At 45.3% G+C, this 15958-nt stretch overlaps 2 protein-coding genes across 2 annotated transcripts; one reads left to right on the top strand and one right to left on the bottom strand.

Moving 5' to 3' along the window:
* Positions 1-4692: 4692 nt before the first annotated feature.
* LOC124695887 (protein JASON-like) lies at positions 4693-11180 on the top strand. Its single transcript, XM_047228691.1, has 8 exons — positions 4693-4840; positions 8011-8474; positions 8570-8630; positions 8744-8826; positions 9599-9786; positions 9905-10652; positions 10734-10816; positions 10913-11180. The coding sequence occupies exons 1-8, from the start codon at positions 4693-4695 to the stop codon at positions 11010-11012; spliced, it is 1875 nt and encodes a 624-aa protein (XP_047084647.1). The 3' UTR covers positions 11013-11180.
* Positions 11181-13646: 2466 nt separating this feature from the next.
* Positions 13647-15753, bottom strand: LOC124698755 (NAC domain-containing protein 72-like). Its single transcript, XM_047231192.1, has 3 exons — positions 15250-15753; positions 14770-15074; positions 13647-14572 (listed from the first exon to the last, which is right to left on the bottom strand). Exons 1-3 carry the CDS (start codon positions 15497-15499, stop codon positions 14057-14059), a joined length of 1071 nt encoding a protein of 356 aa, XP_047087148.1. The 5' UTR covers positions 15500-15753; the 3' UTR covers positions 13647-14056.
* Between the last annotated feature and the right edge of the window lie 205 nt (positions 15754-15958).

Raw genomic sequence — 15958 nt, 5'->3', positions numbered from 1 at the left:
GTTTGTCCAAACTGTATCTTCCTTTGGTTCTTGAAAGTATTGTGCATGCTTATTTAATATATGTATATCTTATGGCATGTGGTACATTATTTGATCCAATATATAGGGGTAAACTCCATCAAATCCTAATTTGGCTAAGTTGTGCATGAAATTTAATTTCATATCTATATGCACATAGTTTTGTGGAGTTTGTCATATATGTTGTAGTATGTCTAACTACTTTGGACCCAATTAGTTTGGGGACCATATTGTACTTACCTTTGTGTTAGGTACAATGGAGGTGCATTGGATGCTTGTCTCACACTTAGGAAGACGTGGGGACACTCAATGGTAATTTGAGGCAAGCTAGGATGAGCAACAAACTCATATCTACTACATTCACACCAATGCTATCTCGGTATCAAGTATCTTCTCATGCATATTTTTCTAGCATTCAACCGTGCGGTTGCATCTTGGCATGAATCTCTTGATTTGCAAATATTATGCTTCTTGCAAAGATTTTAATGAAACCGCTTTATTGCAAATGTGAGTAAATTGAGATGAGCACATATGTTGGGAAGTATATAAAATCATGCTCATGATTCATCCATCCCAACTATGTCTATCTAGCAATTTTATTGCATATCAATTCCTCAAGCCTCTCACATGTGCAATATCGATGAAAGTGCAAATTGAGTTATTTCTTTTAGTATCCTCGTTTGTGATACTTGTTGCCTTTCTCAAAGCATCCCAACTATCTTCTATCTCTTGTTGATATTTGTGATGTATTTTATGTGTTTATGATTGAAGTTCATGAATGTGCAATAAGATAAAATTGAGCCTTTGGCCATGCTATTAAGCAAAAAAAAAATCTTATTGGTATATTGCATGAATTCGTCTTGGATATCATGCTTTATTTCTTTTGTATCTATTTTGTGTGTGCATGTTTCTTTGTGGATAAACATCTTCATCATATTTTCCACTTAGAGAAACTATACACATAAGAGATGATACATCTCCATTTGATATCTTATTTATTTGTTGCATGTTGATTGGTCATGCTAAGCAATATAATTCATTGAAGACTATGATGATGCTTTTTGCTCATCCTTGTAATAGTATTATAGTATGCTTTGTCATGCCTTTCACATATCCTTTTGGTTGAGCCCTTTATTATGGTGCCTCTTACTTGTTGCTCAACTAATTTATCGTTGCAAGTGTTAAGCTTAATTTTCTATCTATGATCTATTGCAAATGTGTGTGTTTTAAATTGTAATGAGGGAGTGATGACTCCATGTTATGCATATTGTATTCAAATGCAACATCTTCATTTATGCATGTACCTTGGGGAGCTTCCTCATTTTATTTAAAGCACTATTTTGTGGTGATCATTAGAGTTTAATTCACTTGGTATCTTTTGTTTTGAATGATATTATGGGAGTGATGATTCCATGTTTGTGCACTTTATACTCCAATGAAAATTGTCTATTTTTGTGCATAAACCTTGGGGAACTTCCTCATATTATTTAGAGCAATCTTCTTGATCTTATCATAATATCTATCTTTCTTTTGGTATCTTCTTTGTGGTTCATTTGGTGGCTTGCTTCATTTGTTGAAGCTTCTTGACTTTGTTATATTATTGCAATCTTTGATCCTCTCCATAGTGTTATTCCTTCCGAATATTCGTCATTGGATACGTGCATTTGATTTCACTTAAATTATGAGAAATGCACACGGTATGGAGGAACTCTCACTATATTGGCCTTCTAAATTTTTCACCCATTTCGGCAATTGGTGCCAATGGGGGAGAAGTTTGGAGGATTTAAGGGAATTTGGTTATGTCTTTGCTTTGTTCTTAAGCATGTGCCTTTCTTGCATTGAATCTTGTTTCTTTGCATAGTTGTATATTTAGAGGAAACTCCACTAGGCTTTGAATGCCAATGTATGCAATGAAATTCAAGTTCATTCACATATGCATATATTATGGGGGAGTTTGCTCTATATATTCAACTTGTTTGTTACTTAAATTTCTTATATAAACCCTCTCAAAGCGATTTTCATCAATTACCAAAATGGGGGAGATTGAAAGTGCATGGAGCCCCCATGTGTGTTTTTGGTAATTAATGACAATCCCTATGGACTAATGTTTGCATTGAGTTATATTTGTAGGACTTGTCCATAGGCAATGCTTGAACCATATGTTGGCTTCAAGATTGCAATAAGAAGCAAATGAAGAAGATCAAGTGTCAAGTATGTCTTGAAGATGAAGATGAAGTGAGCCCTCAAGTTTAACTTCAAGACATCAACGATGAATAATGAAGAAATGAAGTGCAAGTTCAAGATGAGCCTACTCGAAGATATCATATGCTTGATGCTTGCCATCCATATGATGATCATGGATATGTAAATATGCGCCGAAGAAGAAGCTCTCCCATGGTGGAATATGGGGGAGAAATCCACAAGACTTCGTCAAGCAAGCACAATCAATAAAGGCGTTCCATCTAGTTGCAGTCAAGATCATCATCATCGAGCTCAAGAGGAACACACAAGGTTAAGGTTTGCTCTTGATAGGGTTCCTTTCTTACCGTTCTCATGGTTTAGTTGGAGACCGGTTTATAGTTTAGTTGTCGTACTATCAAGAGGGCTCTCGAGTGAGTAACTCTATCGTAACCTTCAGAGAGCTCAAACCCTTGCATCCTTGCATCATTTTTCTTGGTTGTTATTTGAATCTTATCCATGTCATGTTTTAGAGCTTGTGCTTATTCTCATGACAAGCTCTAGTTCATCAAGAATGGTTTTTGCACGGGCAACTTGTTGCATTTTCGAGGTTGTTGGTTTTACCGGTATGTCTTTTTTAGATAGGTCAAACTTTTCATCATTTATTTCTATCCTACCTTACTGGAGTATGATGGTTCCCTGCATGATCTTGTAGAGCTTGTTACTAGCTTCGAAACGAGCCCAAGATTATCAAAATCGGAGTCCGGATGCAAAAGTTCTTCAAGATTCCATGAAGCAGTTTTTTGGCCGGAAGTTCCGGTGGCCTGTACTTCCGCCCTACTTCCGGTGAACTTCTGGAAATGCTGATTCTGCACGCAGAAATCATACCGGGAGCATCCCGGGGGCGCCCTACTTCACCCGGAAGTTGGCCGGTACTACCGGGGGCGGAAGTACCGGCCAAAATGACCGGAAGTTCCGGTTTTGACGAGTTTTGTGCATAACGGGTAGATTTCACTTGCCCTATTTAAGGGGGTCTTCTTCCCCAATGTTATCCATCCGTTTGAGCTCGTTCTTGCCTCCATTGTTGACCTTCTTAGAGCTTGCTATCTTCCTCTCCCTCCCATGAATCTTGCATCTATTAGAGAGAAAGATAGAGGAGATCTAGATCTATATCTTCACCAATCGAATCCCTCTTCTTGTGAGGGGAATCCACTAGATCTAGATCTTGGAGAAATTTGGTGTTCCTCCTCCTATTTGGTGTTCCTCTCTTATTCCCCTAATAGCTTTTGTAGGTTTGTTGGAATTTGAGAGAGAAGGACTTGAGCATCTTTGTGGTGTTCTTGCCATTGAATTTGGTGCATTGGTTTGAGTTCTCCACGGTGATTCGTGGAAGTGAAAGCAAGAAAGTTGTTACTCTTGGGTTCTTGGAACCCTAGACAGATTTGAGTCCTTTGTGGAGATTTGTTGGGAGCCTCCAATTAAGTTGTGGATGTGTGCCCCAACCTTTGTGTAAGGCCCAATTTTCGTCTCGAAGGAAATCACTTAGTGGAACCGTGACCTAGGCCTTTGTGGCGAGGGTCACCGGAGAATAAGGTGAGGCGCCTTCGTGGCGCTCGGTGTGTGGTGTGACTACCGCATCTTTGGGTGAGGCCTTTGTGGCGTTGGTGTGCATCGAGCAACCACACCTCAAGGTGAGGCTATTTGTGGCGTTCGGGAGCACTAAGCCATCACACCTCTCCAATAGAGATTAGCACTCGCAAGAGTGTGAACTTCGGGATAAATCATCGTCTCCCACGTGCCTCGGTTATCTCTATACCCGAGCTCTTTAATTATGCACTTTACCTTGTGATAGGCATCGTGCTTGAAGTTATATATCTTGCTATCACATAGTTGCTTGTATTACTTAGCAAGTTAGCATAAGTTGTTGGTGCACATAGGTGAACCATAGTATATAGGCTTTGGGTTTGACAAAGTAAACACTAGTTTTATTCCGCATTTGTTAAGCTCATCTCATAAAAGTTTTAAACCGCCTATTCACCCCCCTTTAGGCGACATCCGTGTCCTTTCAACTATATCTTCTTTAGTACCAAAAATGTATTAATCATAATTAATACTCGTATATTTGACCAGATACTATAATCTTAACACCTCCCTAAAATCGCTCCCATCAAAATAGGAAAGCAGGCGAAAGCTGCCCTCGAAGGGCTAAAAAAAGGCCACTCAGCCCAGGCATAGGAGCAGGAAGACAGGGGAGGAGGGGTAGGCCCCACACAGCCGCGATGACTCCACCTTCTCTTTGTTTACCTGCCCTCCTCCGCCTCTTCCTCCTCCTCCTCTCTCCCCTTAAACCTCGCTCTGCCACTGGGCGCACGCACACACTCGGCGCGACGCAATCAGCTCCCGCGACGTGGATGATATCTCGGCCCCGGAGGTCGGAGATTCGGCGCTCGGGCAGGGCGACGCGGTGAGCGGGTGGGCAGGCGGAGGGCGGAGGGGATGGGGTGCCTGTTTTATAGCTTCCGGGCGGCCGGCGACGAGGATGCCCCATTGACGGGAAGCAGAGGCGGCAAGGGCTCTCAAGAGAACATGTGCGGCAACAGGAATCAGGAGCGACGACGGCAGGAATCGCTTCAGCTGAAAGAAAGTTAGCAGTCTACGCTACTACTGGATGCTATGCCGCAAGCTGATGTTGAATAAGGGGCAACGAGTTGTTGCAGATGTTAGACATCGACGATGCTTTCAATTGTTAATTGTTCAAATCATTAATTGTTGCGTTGGGTCACTAGTATTTAAAATAGTGATTGCTAATCTTCTGTACTGCTATTTGGATGTAGTTTGCTAATCTATACAAGCTAATTGTAGATTTAATTGAAATAGACAACATTAAAATGCAAAAATATTGGAATTGGAAATGAATTAATATTATTTAAATTTGTACACATGTATTTGTGATGGAGGTAATTTCACCTTTTGTCACCTAAGAGGTTACCAAACATAGAGATGCAACCATTCCATTCTACTTGGTTCACATCTTTACAGTCTTTTTCCGTTTTATTATAATTTTTTCGCATTTAGTTGGTAGGCTATCAAATCAGACGTTTCTTGCTTTGATATCTTTACAAAATAAAAGTTGAGTTAACGTCACGTTATTTCGTTCATATACCCGAAAGACTAGAGGCAATATTTTCATTCCCGTTAATTTTGGTTAATCTACTAAAAAGAGACTATTTTATTTACAAGCCTCCTCTGTAGCATGTGCATGTCTTAAATTATAGTTTAGTTTAACATATCAGCCCTCTCTCATCTTCCTACTTTTCGCATATTGTTTCCTTTCTTTTATAATGTCTTTTTTCATAATGGTTTCAAGAGTTTTCTGAGGCCACTGGATGCCCAAGTGTGATTTACATAGTTGCATTTTAGAGAGCCTTTTATCCGCACATCCAAAAAATTAACCTAATTGTTAAAAGTTTTACTCATCTATTCACACATCTCTAGTTGACATATTAGATCCTTTAGAAGAGATGAACAAAAGTAAGCACCAAGAGGAAAGGGGATATTAGAGAGACTAGCAATCTCACTCCAATACATTTGTTTTCTTAAGGTGGGACCCTATAGTCTCATTTGACATCCTCTATATAGGGTGTGCAAACGGTGCATGCTATGCTAAATGTTTACGGGGGGGGGGGTAGCATTGATGTCATTCCTCTCACTTGTGTAGCTTGTCATTGACGCATGCCACCACCTCCTCCGAATGCACCTCCATCTCATCCCACTTCTCTGCCACCGCTTTCCTCCTACATCGGCCTCCCTCACCATCATGGCAACTCGGTCACCTTCCACATCGCCTCGGCACTCTTCCCACCGCTTCACTCGGTCCCCGACTCACCATCGTGCTGAGCCTAGCCTCATGTGTTGCCCCTATTATTTCACCATCCAGTCACTAGCTCGACATTGCCACATGGCCCCGCCTCCACACGCCACGAGAGCGACGTCACCCACCTCCCCCATCTACCCCTCCTGGGCGCATTGGTGGGAGGCAAAGAGGGATAGAAAAGGGGGAAACTATGACCTTTTGACATGTGGCTCCACTTGTCATTACCTATGTAAAAAAGGATATAGCTCCCCCTTTTATTCATAGGATAGGAAAAATATAGTATTAATAGAAATCATGTAGGATTGGGCTGCCCTGTCTACTTAAATTCTATTGGATGGGGACCTTTTCTTGTTGTGGTGAAGGAAATTTTTCATGAGGTCTAACCTCGTGACATCTTCTTCCTATTGAATTTACAACCCGAAATTTCTGTTAGATTAATTTCTATGAGATAGGATCCTACGAATCAAGTGACCTTTAAAGAAAAGTTATCATAGATTTTCAATCCTACGCAAATCTTTTGAAAATCCTATAAATTGAAGGAGTCTAGAGAGAAGCTATGGGCAGTATGGTGGAGAAGGATCCCCAAAAGATGTACTCCCTACAATATTATATTATAGGATCTCAACTATATCTTCTTTACCAAAATATAATAATCATAATTAATACTCGTATATTTGACCAGATATATTAAATCTTAACACCTCCCTAAAATCACTCCATTGAAATACGAAAGTAGGCGAAGGTGACATCAGCAGCCCAGGCACGCTTCATCACAATAGAAAATGAAGACAAGGGGTCGGCCCCACCCGCCCGCGCCTAGCCTTCCGCTCGCTGACTCCTCCTTCCTTGATTTACCTGCTCCTCATCCGCTTCGGTTTTAAATTTCGAAACCCCTCCGCCTGTGTGTCACCTGCGCAGTACCCTACATGAGAAGCACGTGCTTCATGTGGCGACCATTGAAGTCTAGCAAGAGCTACATGGCAGATGTACCGTGAACCTAGAAGCTTGTGCATGCTTTCTTTTGATGCTTTTGTGTATAGTTTATGTTGTGGTTCTTGTAATAAGGCGCCCATGCCATCGCCCAGTATGGCAAAGGGGATGTTGTGTTGAACTCGGTCTTTCTGGAGAACGCACAAGCTTTGTTTCTAGTTTAGATGCTAGCGATCTTGCTATGCACCAGGTTTAGTGGAATATATTTCCCTAATTTTTAGAAAAATAACATGTGGCTCCACTTATCATTACTTCTGTAAGAACGGAAATAAGGGCTTCTTTGGTTCGCAAAATAGAACAGGTGTAGGAATAGAAATCATATAGGATTGGGATGCCAAGTATACTTGAGTCACACGGGAAAAGGAATATTTTTATTGGGTGAAGGAATTTTCATGAGATCTTACCTCATGATATTTTCCTATTAGATTTACACCAGTAACACTACAAGATTTCTGTTGGATTGTTTGCTATGAAAGAGTATGATCCAATGTATCAAACGATCTTTAAATTAAAAAAATAAATTCCATAGGATATCAATCTTACGCAGTTTATACGAAAGGGTTTGCCTACGTTTCAGTGACTGAGATTTTCTTAAGTCTCAATCAGCTCAGAAAAGTGCAACTGCAGTTCAAAAAAATATGCAACTGAAACGAATTGCACTTTTCTGGCAGAAATGTGCAATTGCACTTTTCGGCCAGAAATGTGTAACTTATGTACATTTTTTTGGGTGACTGAGACTTAAGAAAAGAAATTCTCAGTCACCTGAGACTTAGCAAAACCGTATATGAAAATCCTAAATATCAAAGGAGCCGTAAGTGAAGCCCCCCAAAAATGTAGTATCCATATTTTTAGTAGAATCTCACTATATCTTCTTTACTACTACCAAAATGTAATGTAATAATCATAATTAATACCTCCCTAAAATCGCTCCCTTCAAAATCGGAAAGCAGGCCAAAGCGACCTCGAAGAGCTCAAAAAAGGCCACCCAGCAGCAGCCCAGGCACGCTTCATCACAGGAGCAGGAAGACAGGGGTGGGCCCCACACAGCCGCGCTGACTCCGCCTTCGTTTACCTGCCCCTCCTCCTCCGCTCCGATTTTAAATTTCGAAACCCCTCCGTCCGCCTCGTCCTCCTCCACCTTAAACCTCGCTCTGCTCTGCCTGCCTGCCACTGGGCGCACGCGCAGGCAACGCAGTCAGCTCCCGCGACGCGGGCGGATGATATCTCGGCTCCGCGGCTCGCAGATTCGGCGCTCGGCGAGGGCGACGCGGTGAGCGGAGCGGGCGGGCGGGCGGCAGGACGGGCGATGGGGTGCCTGTTTGACTGCTTCCGGGCGGCCGGCGGCGAGCCGCGCGGCGGGCGCGCCCGCGCCCAGCTCGTCTCCTCCTCCGTCATCCCCGCCGCGTGTCCCAAGGTACTTTCTCCCTCCCCGCGCGGTTCTACGATGCGGACGAGTGGAAATTCCAGCCGCGATTCGTTAATTTCGCCCGTTCGAATCGTCTCCACCAGGTTGCCGAGAGGAAGGCGGCGCCGTCCAGGAACGCGCTCTCCGCCGTGTTCCTCCGCGAAGGTCTGCAAATTTCCCTCCCCCTTTTTCCGTCTCTCCTTCCCAAGCCCGATTCATCCTGGTAGGCTGATTCTGACGCTGTCATGTCCTCCTGTGGCTTTGCGTCGTCCGTGAAGATGAGGGATCGCAGGCCACGAGCTCGGGGCCGAACCAGGACGGCGAGAGGAGGCCGGCGGATCGGGAGCTCATGCGGCACGAGGTACGCCGATCGGTTCCGCGAATCTGGCCCTCTTCAGATCTGTTCCCGTGCTACTCTGTTCCGGGCTGTGCCCTGCCACTTGAGCTCAGTTTTGTCTCACTAGCATGTGTAGCAGTGTGCCCGTGTTGCCGGATCATGGAGCCTGTTCTATTCTTCTTCCGTTTTTCGGACTAGTTTAATCTCATATGCGCCATTTTCAGTGAAAAGATGTTTCTGTTTTTACATGCGTGATGTTTGTGGGGTTAACTCTGTCGGGATTCGCATTGCCTGAACCAAAATTAGCATTGCACTTGTCAGCTGGCCATTGTTCATTTTTCTGTAAAAAAGGTGTTTGTGGCCATTGTTCACTTTTCTGTAAAAAAAAGGCGTTTCTGTATTTATATGCATGATGTTTGTGGCGTTAGCTCTATCGGGATTCATACTGGCATTGCCTGAACCAAAATTAACGTTGCACTTGTCAGCTGGCAATGGCCATTGTTCAATTCTTTTTTTCCTTCCACCGACATATCACTTCCATGCTACAAGCAATTACAACTTCTAGCTGTTTTACTTATAATGAAAATTGGTCCTTTCTTCTTCACTTGTATCTTCATTGATGTTTGTAGCTAACTGGTAATCTTGTGCTATATGAGGATGAGAATTTGTTGTCCATACATCAGTCACTCAAGTAGTAACAGAGTGGACTCGTAGTAGCGACAGCGAAATCAACATGTTATTTACTTATCCACTTGCATGTTCTGAGCAACAAAATGACTTTCATTGGTATTTATAGGCCGCTTCCATCAAAAACAACGGCGCACTGTTGCAAAATCCAAATGAAATAAGAAAAGGGCCTGAAAGAACGGATTCAGTTACACCTGCCTTGTCTGAAAACTTGAAGTTCGTGGATGCACCTAAGACTGAGAATTGCCAAACTCCTCCAGAGTCTCATCAGAGCTCCTGTTTACCAGATGCTATGAGGTATGCCAACCTGTGCTATCTGCTTATATAATGTTCCCTGCTTCTGAAGAGGCTGGGGTGTTCACCTTCACTGACTAGTAGATTAAACATTTTGAATGTTTCTACTTCTTGATAACAGCTCTTCTTGGAAAGGGTGTGATGCATCAAACCTGCACGATTCTGAAGCTGTGAGAAAGACTGAAGATTCCAACGGTGTGCATAACGAGTTATCCACCTTAGATTCATGCTCTTTCAGCAGTAATAATGATGATATCTATCTGGATGGATCCAAGCTGTCATTCTTTTCAACTCCTCAGAAGGTGAATGCTGAGATGCATACTCCAGCTACTAATGCATCTAACGTGGAAGGATTGGGAAATGAAAGCAGTTCGCAGCATTTATCTGAAGCTCTAAATCCAGCTGGGGGTTTCCAAAATTCTGAGGTATCCAGCGAGAATTTCTTCCAGCCCAATATATCAGACAAGGATCTCAAGTGCGGAAAGAACGGCACTCTGGTTTCAATTGAACTTTCAATCTCTGATGAATGTTCACTGTTTCAGAACTCTGAGGGTTCTGTATCACCTTGTAACAAGATAAGCGATAGCATGAGCACAGCTTTTGAGGAGAAACGCCAGACCACTGAGATGGCAGTTCATGCCAGGAGAAAATTGATTACAAACATTGGTTCAGACATTGAATTCCCAAGCTTGTCCGAGTGGTTGAAGCCTCCAAACTCTAGGACAAGTGACAGTGCTAAGAGTTCTGACGATGATAGGCCTATTATTGGAATGGTCGCAGCTCACTGGAAAAACGAAGAGCCAGAGAATGGCACTCCTCAATGGTGGGATGGAAATGGCATTCCCAACTCAACAAATAAGTACAAAGAAGTAAATCCTATTTCTGTTTCTCTTACTTTCTGTTACTTGAGTAAATGTGGCTTACCTAGGAATAACACATTCGATGATTAGGATCAGAAGGTTAGTTGGCATGCCATGTCATTCGAGGAGAGGCTTGAAAAGGCTTTATCTGAAGAGAAGTTGCTTTCTCAAAGGTTCAGAATTTTCCTCCATTTCACATCAAATCACAGTTTGTTCTGGCATGATTTCCCTTTTTTCCATGGTGTAATGTTCTTGTCTGATTTTGGCAGGAAATGCTCCACCGGAAACACATCTCAGTTCTCAGGTGTAGAAGGTGAGGAAAGTGATACCGCTGCATCTCAACATCTACGTGTTGCTGCTTTTACATGATATCTTGTTATGCAAAGAGTTATGAAGCTTCCAAGCAATATGGTTTTTTGCTGCCTTCCTAATTGATGGCTCCTGCACAGTTTTGTTTCCCTCTACTGTCCTTCAGTAGGTAGCTTCTAGAAGTGATCTTTCTGTCGATTGCTTTGTATTAAAGTAGCAGTGTTCCAAGTTCCGAGACAAATCAACAATGTTGATTTCTAGTATAATTAGCCTCAAGATTCTCAAATTGTGCTGCTGACTGCTATATTCTCTTCATGTGGTACTTCTTTTTGTTTGGGATGTGAATGTTCTGTTCTTGATACTAGTAATCTTATAAGGCATGGCTGCCACAACAGAGAAATGATGTATTTAAAAACAACAGATAAATGATCAATTTTCCTGTTTACCTGAAAAAAGATGCAAATAATATTTAAAAGGCACGGATGTGAATGTTCTGTTCTTGATACTAGTAATCTTATAAGGCACGGCTGCCACAACAGAAAAATGTTGTATTTAAAAAACAACAGATAAATGACCAATTTTCCTGTTTACCTGAAAAAAGATGCAAATAATATCTGATGTCTGGTCTAACACTTAATTTCTTACCCTTCGCCTTTCAATTGTCTTCGGTGATGCCTTTGTTGAATTAGAATCTGCCTTTCCATCCTTGTCTACATTCTGTAGGTTTTTATATTGACTGTTTCTAGTCCAACAGTAGTAGCTTTGCATTCTGAACATTGAACGGCAACTGTATGGCCTCCCTGGTCAGATAACCCGCAAATATCTTCTTATCTGTTCTTGCAGTTATCCTAACATGCTGATGAATATTATAACCCAAATTGGTAATTGACATGAGAAACATGTTTGATCTAGCCGGATCCTTCCTGCCTGTATGGTATGTTACGGACTTACAGTTTCTTGAGCTAATAGATGACGGTTTCTTATTTTAGAAGCTAGGCATTCAGCCTCCAGAATGGTACATCTTTGACTGTTAATGGCATGTGACCTATGCAAAGATGTCTTCTGAATTTGATAGATGGATTGACATGTAATTTTTTTATTCACTGTCATGCTTCAAGTGATCCAAGAGCGTTGAACTTAGGGCATCTCCAGCGGCGCGACGCATTTCGGACGCCCAAAAGTGGTCGCGAGCGTCCGTTTGCGTCGCCCCGCGGACATATTTTGTCCGCGTATCCGTTTGCGTCTGGGTGTGCTCCTACCGGGGCGACCCATTTTTTCAATTGCAACATAGTTAAAACTTTCAAAGTAGTACATATAAATGCATAAAAACTATACAAAGTAGATCTATAGGCCTAGACTACTTGCTTCTTGACGGGCCGGCACCGTCGTTGCGTCGCTCCGTCGCCTGCTTCTCCGCCACCTCCCGCGCGGCCGCTATGGCTCGGTGCGCCGGCGCGTCCTGGCTCAGTGCCTGCTCCAGCCTCGCGTTGGCGGCATTGTCCTTGAGCGTCTCGAAAGACTCGACGATGGCCCTCTGCTCCGCCGCCCTCTCCTCCGGCTTAGGCGCATCGGGGTCATCGGAGGACCAAGATATCTCCGAGTCGGAGTCCTCTGCGGCAGCGGTTGCCGCCAACCTGCGCTGTTCCAGCTCGGCGTCGACCGCCGCATGGGCCGCCCGCTCCTCCCGTGCTTCCTTCTCCGCTTCAGCCAGGGCCGCGGCGTCCCTGACCGGGTGGAGGAGGTCGGTGCTGTCTTCGGAGTCGAACTCCTCGTCGGAGCTCGAGGCCGGGGGAGGTGGAGTGGGAGGTGAAGGTGGAGGTGGAGGCGCGACAGCTTGGCCGCGTCCGACGCTGCTCATGGTGGATCTGCTGGAGGCTGAGCGGAAGCGCGGCGCTACGGCAGCGGCGGCTAGGGTTTAGTGGGGAGGAGATGAGATGCTCGCGCCCCTGTTTATATAGGTCGGAGGCAGGGCGACGGCCGCGCCACGCGTGGCATCGCCATTACTACATGCGCAGAGGTAGGCGACGGCCGCGCGCCACGCGAGGTATCACCATTTACGCTGCCGCAGACTGCCGAAGCGACGCCTCGGTGCCGCATACTGGCGGAGAAGACGCATCGACGCAGGGTCGCTGCCAGGCGGGCCCGACGAAACGTCCGCCAGATGCGAGCGGACACTTTCGGCGTCCGTGGAGACGCATCCCAGGCGCATATTTGGGCCAGGTTTGCGTCTCCGCAGACGGCCCGGTCACTTTGCGTCGCCCGCTGGAGGTGGTGCCAGACGCATTTCCGGTCACGGCGGATGAAAACGGTCGCTCAGCGACCATTTGTGTCGCGCCGCTAGAGATGCCCTTACAGCATCAACCTGTGAGAAATTTGCTAGGGTGCTGGAAAGAGTCAAATCATGGGGTCAGCACAAGAAATCTTGAAAATGACCCATCGATTACTTTTTTTGTAATTTAACCTCGTAGATAATACGTGTTGTCCACAAATGCCAAAGTCTATCTGATCTAATGTACATTGCGCACGCACCTTTGCATGACTTGTGGGGCAGAACCAATCTAGGAGCGACAAACTGAATGTCAAGAGGGCTGATTGTGTTAGCTCACTTAACACTGAAAGCGACAGGAATTATTGAGAAATAAGTCACTTCTTTTTATATATTGATATCCATTATGGAGCAGCAGGACAGCATTGTTGAGCTACAGGATAATAAGTTACACAGCCTGTTTTGCTTAATCAGCAACATGATGTCTATTTTAGAGATCTGAAGAAATTACAATATACACATTGAATCATGGAGTTAACCATGAACTAGGCGCCTGAATGAAAAATTTATGTGTTACTATTACTATCTTATACTCACAACCCATACATAGTAAGTATCACAAAACCATATTGTTTGCATATTAGATCAGAAGAAAGAAAGCTCTGTCCATGAAGCTCTGCTGTCTACTACGGCCTCTGCGCTGTGCGGCGCGGGCCTTGCATCTCTGTCTCCCACTTGACGGCATCTGCTCTAGCTTGTCGGCGAATTCAGTATGTCTAGCATCTACACCCGCAACTCCGAGGAAGAAGTTCGAAGATCTCAGTTAATTTCTTGCTGATCAAGCATATGATCTGCAGTCATAGAATGCTGCCGGGTCGTTGACTTCCATCATCCTCGCGATCTCCTCCAAGTACCCGTCGACCTTGTAGTAATCGTTCGTGGTGGCGGCGGTGGCGAGGCTATGATCATTCTGATGAATGGCGGCGGTCGCTGACAATGGTTTCTGCTCCGGCACTGGCATGGCAGGTAGAGTGCCCCATTGCTCCATAAACTGCTGGTTCTGCATGGCGTCCCTGTAGAAGAAGTTGACGTTGTTCGCCGTGCTCATGTGGCTGACGTGCTGCTGGTGCTGATGGGGGATGCATGAAGCGGCGGAAGCTGCCGGAGCCAGGCAGTTCATGTACTCGTCGCCGCCCTCCGACGACTCGAAGCTCCCCGTGTTGGAGCTCGACTCGGCGACGGCGGCGGACATCGCCGGCGCCGGCCTCCACGTCGTCTGCTGCGGCTGCTGGTGCTGCTGCTGCTTCCGGTAGGTGATGGTTCTCCTGAAGATTCTGCAGATCGTCCACACCTCCTGCATTTTCCGGTGATGCGTCAGATCATAGGGTCAATAATATGTTACACCATACCACACATATGCAGATGCCCCGGACTGGTCGCCGTGTTGCAGGATCACACTGATCCACACATCTGCGAGACTGCGACTGCACGCATCCACACGTGCGGGACCTGAAACGGAAAATGGAAGGCATGGGTGGACTAACTACTTACAGCTTCCTGCATGCTCGGGGAGGCGGTGGCGGCCGTGGCGGCGGCCGGCGGGAGGCGGAACTCGTGCATCATCCAGTCGGTCTTGGTGCCCTTGCCGGCGCTGCCGCGGTAGTAGACGAGGGACTTCTTCAGCCCGATGGACTCGCCGGAGTTTCCGCCGCCGGCGGAGTAGATCGGCCGGTCGATGCCCGTGGCCTTCCAGAACCCGGAGCCGGTGACTCTGTTGGGACGGATGCTGTTCCGGTACTTCCTCCCCCTCAGGCAGAAGAAGTACCACTCTTTCTCTCCACCAACCGTGCTCGCCTCTGCACAAACGAATTGCACTCTGTCAGATAAATAAAAGTTCTGCTGCAGAAGGTAGATCGTATTTGATGAAGCCATTAATGTGTGCCTCAAATTAAGCTGTGAAATGATGATAAGTGACCAAGAACAAGATCATCTCAGATGCATGAGCATGGTGCGTGGGGGGAAGAAACTTACTTGGGAGATCCCATGGGTCGTGCTTGTAGATGTCCATCTCCCGGATAACCTCAATTCTCAGCGCCTTCCTCGCTACCTTCCGCCGGAGGTAGAAGGTCACGAGCTCCTCGTCGGTCGGGTGGAACCGGTACCCCGGCAGCATCACGTCCTCTTCCTCGTTGTCGTCTCCGGCGGCGCCGAGCAGCACCTCCCCGTCACTCTTCACTCTCTCCATGGCGCTGATCTCCTCCTTGGCCACCATCGACACCATCTCGATCTCTCTATATATGTTCAACAATCTAGCTAGCTACCTCCTCCTCTGATCTTGCCTTGGTTGATTCTCGCGGCCTAATCGATCGTTTATACGTCTTGCTTGCTGCCGCTTCGGTGCGTGGTTCTTTGGATCTTCTTGATGTAATCAATCTCCTTGTGTTGCATATATATAGCTAGGAAGGTCTCTTGATGGCCTTGGAGTTAAGGAGGAGTAAGCTTCCATGGGGTTATAAATGGGGAGAAAGAGAGCTCTTCTCGGGCAGGGTATGCAAGAAGCTACGATCTGCCGAGGTGACATATTTCTGGTCCAAGTCGCTGGGTTTGAATTATGTCGCCACAGTCCATCTTGACGAATCTTCACAGCAGCAGCTTGTTACTAGCACTAGCTAGCTGTGCTTGTGTTACCCTGCAGCTATTTGTGTGCTTCTTCTTTGGGCGTGTCAGTGAGGAAAGTCTT

Source organism: Lolium rigidum, chromosome 3 (assembly GCF_022539505.1).
Source record: "Lolium rigidum isolate FL_2022 chromosome 3, APGP_CSIRO_Lrig_0.1, whole genome shotgun sequence".
In the NCBI taxonomy this organism is placed as follows: Eukaryota; Viridiplantae; Streptophyta; class Magnoliopsida; order Poales; family Poaceae; genus Lolium; species Lolium rigidum.
This window is presented reverse-complemented; position numbering and strand designations above follow the sequence as displayed.

Excerpts from the sequence above, each read along its gene's own strand:
- LOC124695887 (XM_047228691.1), top strand. The coding sequence starts at position 4,693 with ATGGGGTGCCTGTTTTATAGCTTCCGGGCGGCCGGCGACGAGGATGCC. Across the intron at positions 8,631-8,743 it reads CGCCGTGTTCCTCCGCGAAG|ATGAGGGATCGCAGGCCACG; the intron begins GTCTGCAAATTT and ends TCGTCCGTGAAG. Across the intron at positions 10,817-10,912 it reads GAGAAGTTGCTTTCTCAAAG|GAAATGCTCCACCGGAAACA; the intron begins GTTCAGAATTTT and ends TGATTTTGGCAG.
- LOC124698755 (XM_047231192.1), bottom strand. The coding sequence starts at position 15,499 with ATGGTGTCGATGGTGGCCAAGGAGGAGATCAGCGCCATGGAGAGAGTG. Across the intron at positions 15,075-15,249 it reads CGACCCATGGGATCTCCCAA|AGGCGAGCACGGTTGGTGGA; the intron begins GTAAGTTTCTTC and ends TCGTTTGTGCAG. Across the intron at positions 14,573-14,769 it reads CCCCGAGCATGCAGGAAGCT|GAGGTGTGGACGATCTGCAG; the intron begins GTAAGTAGTTAG and ends CGGAAAATGCAG.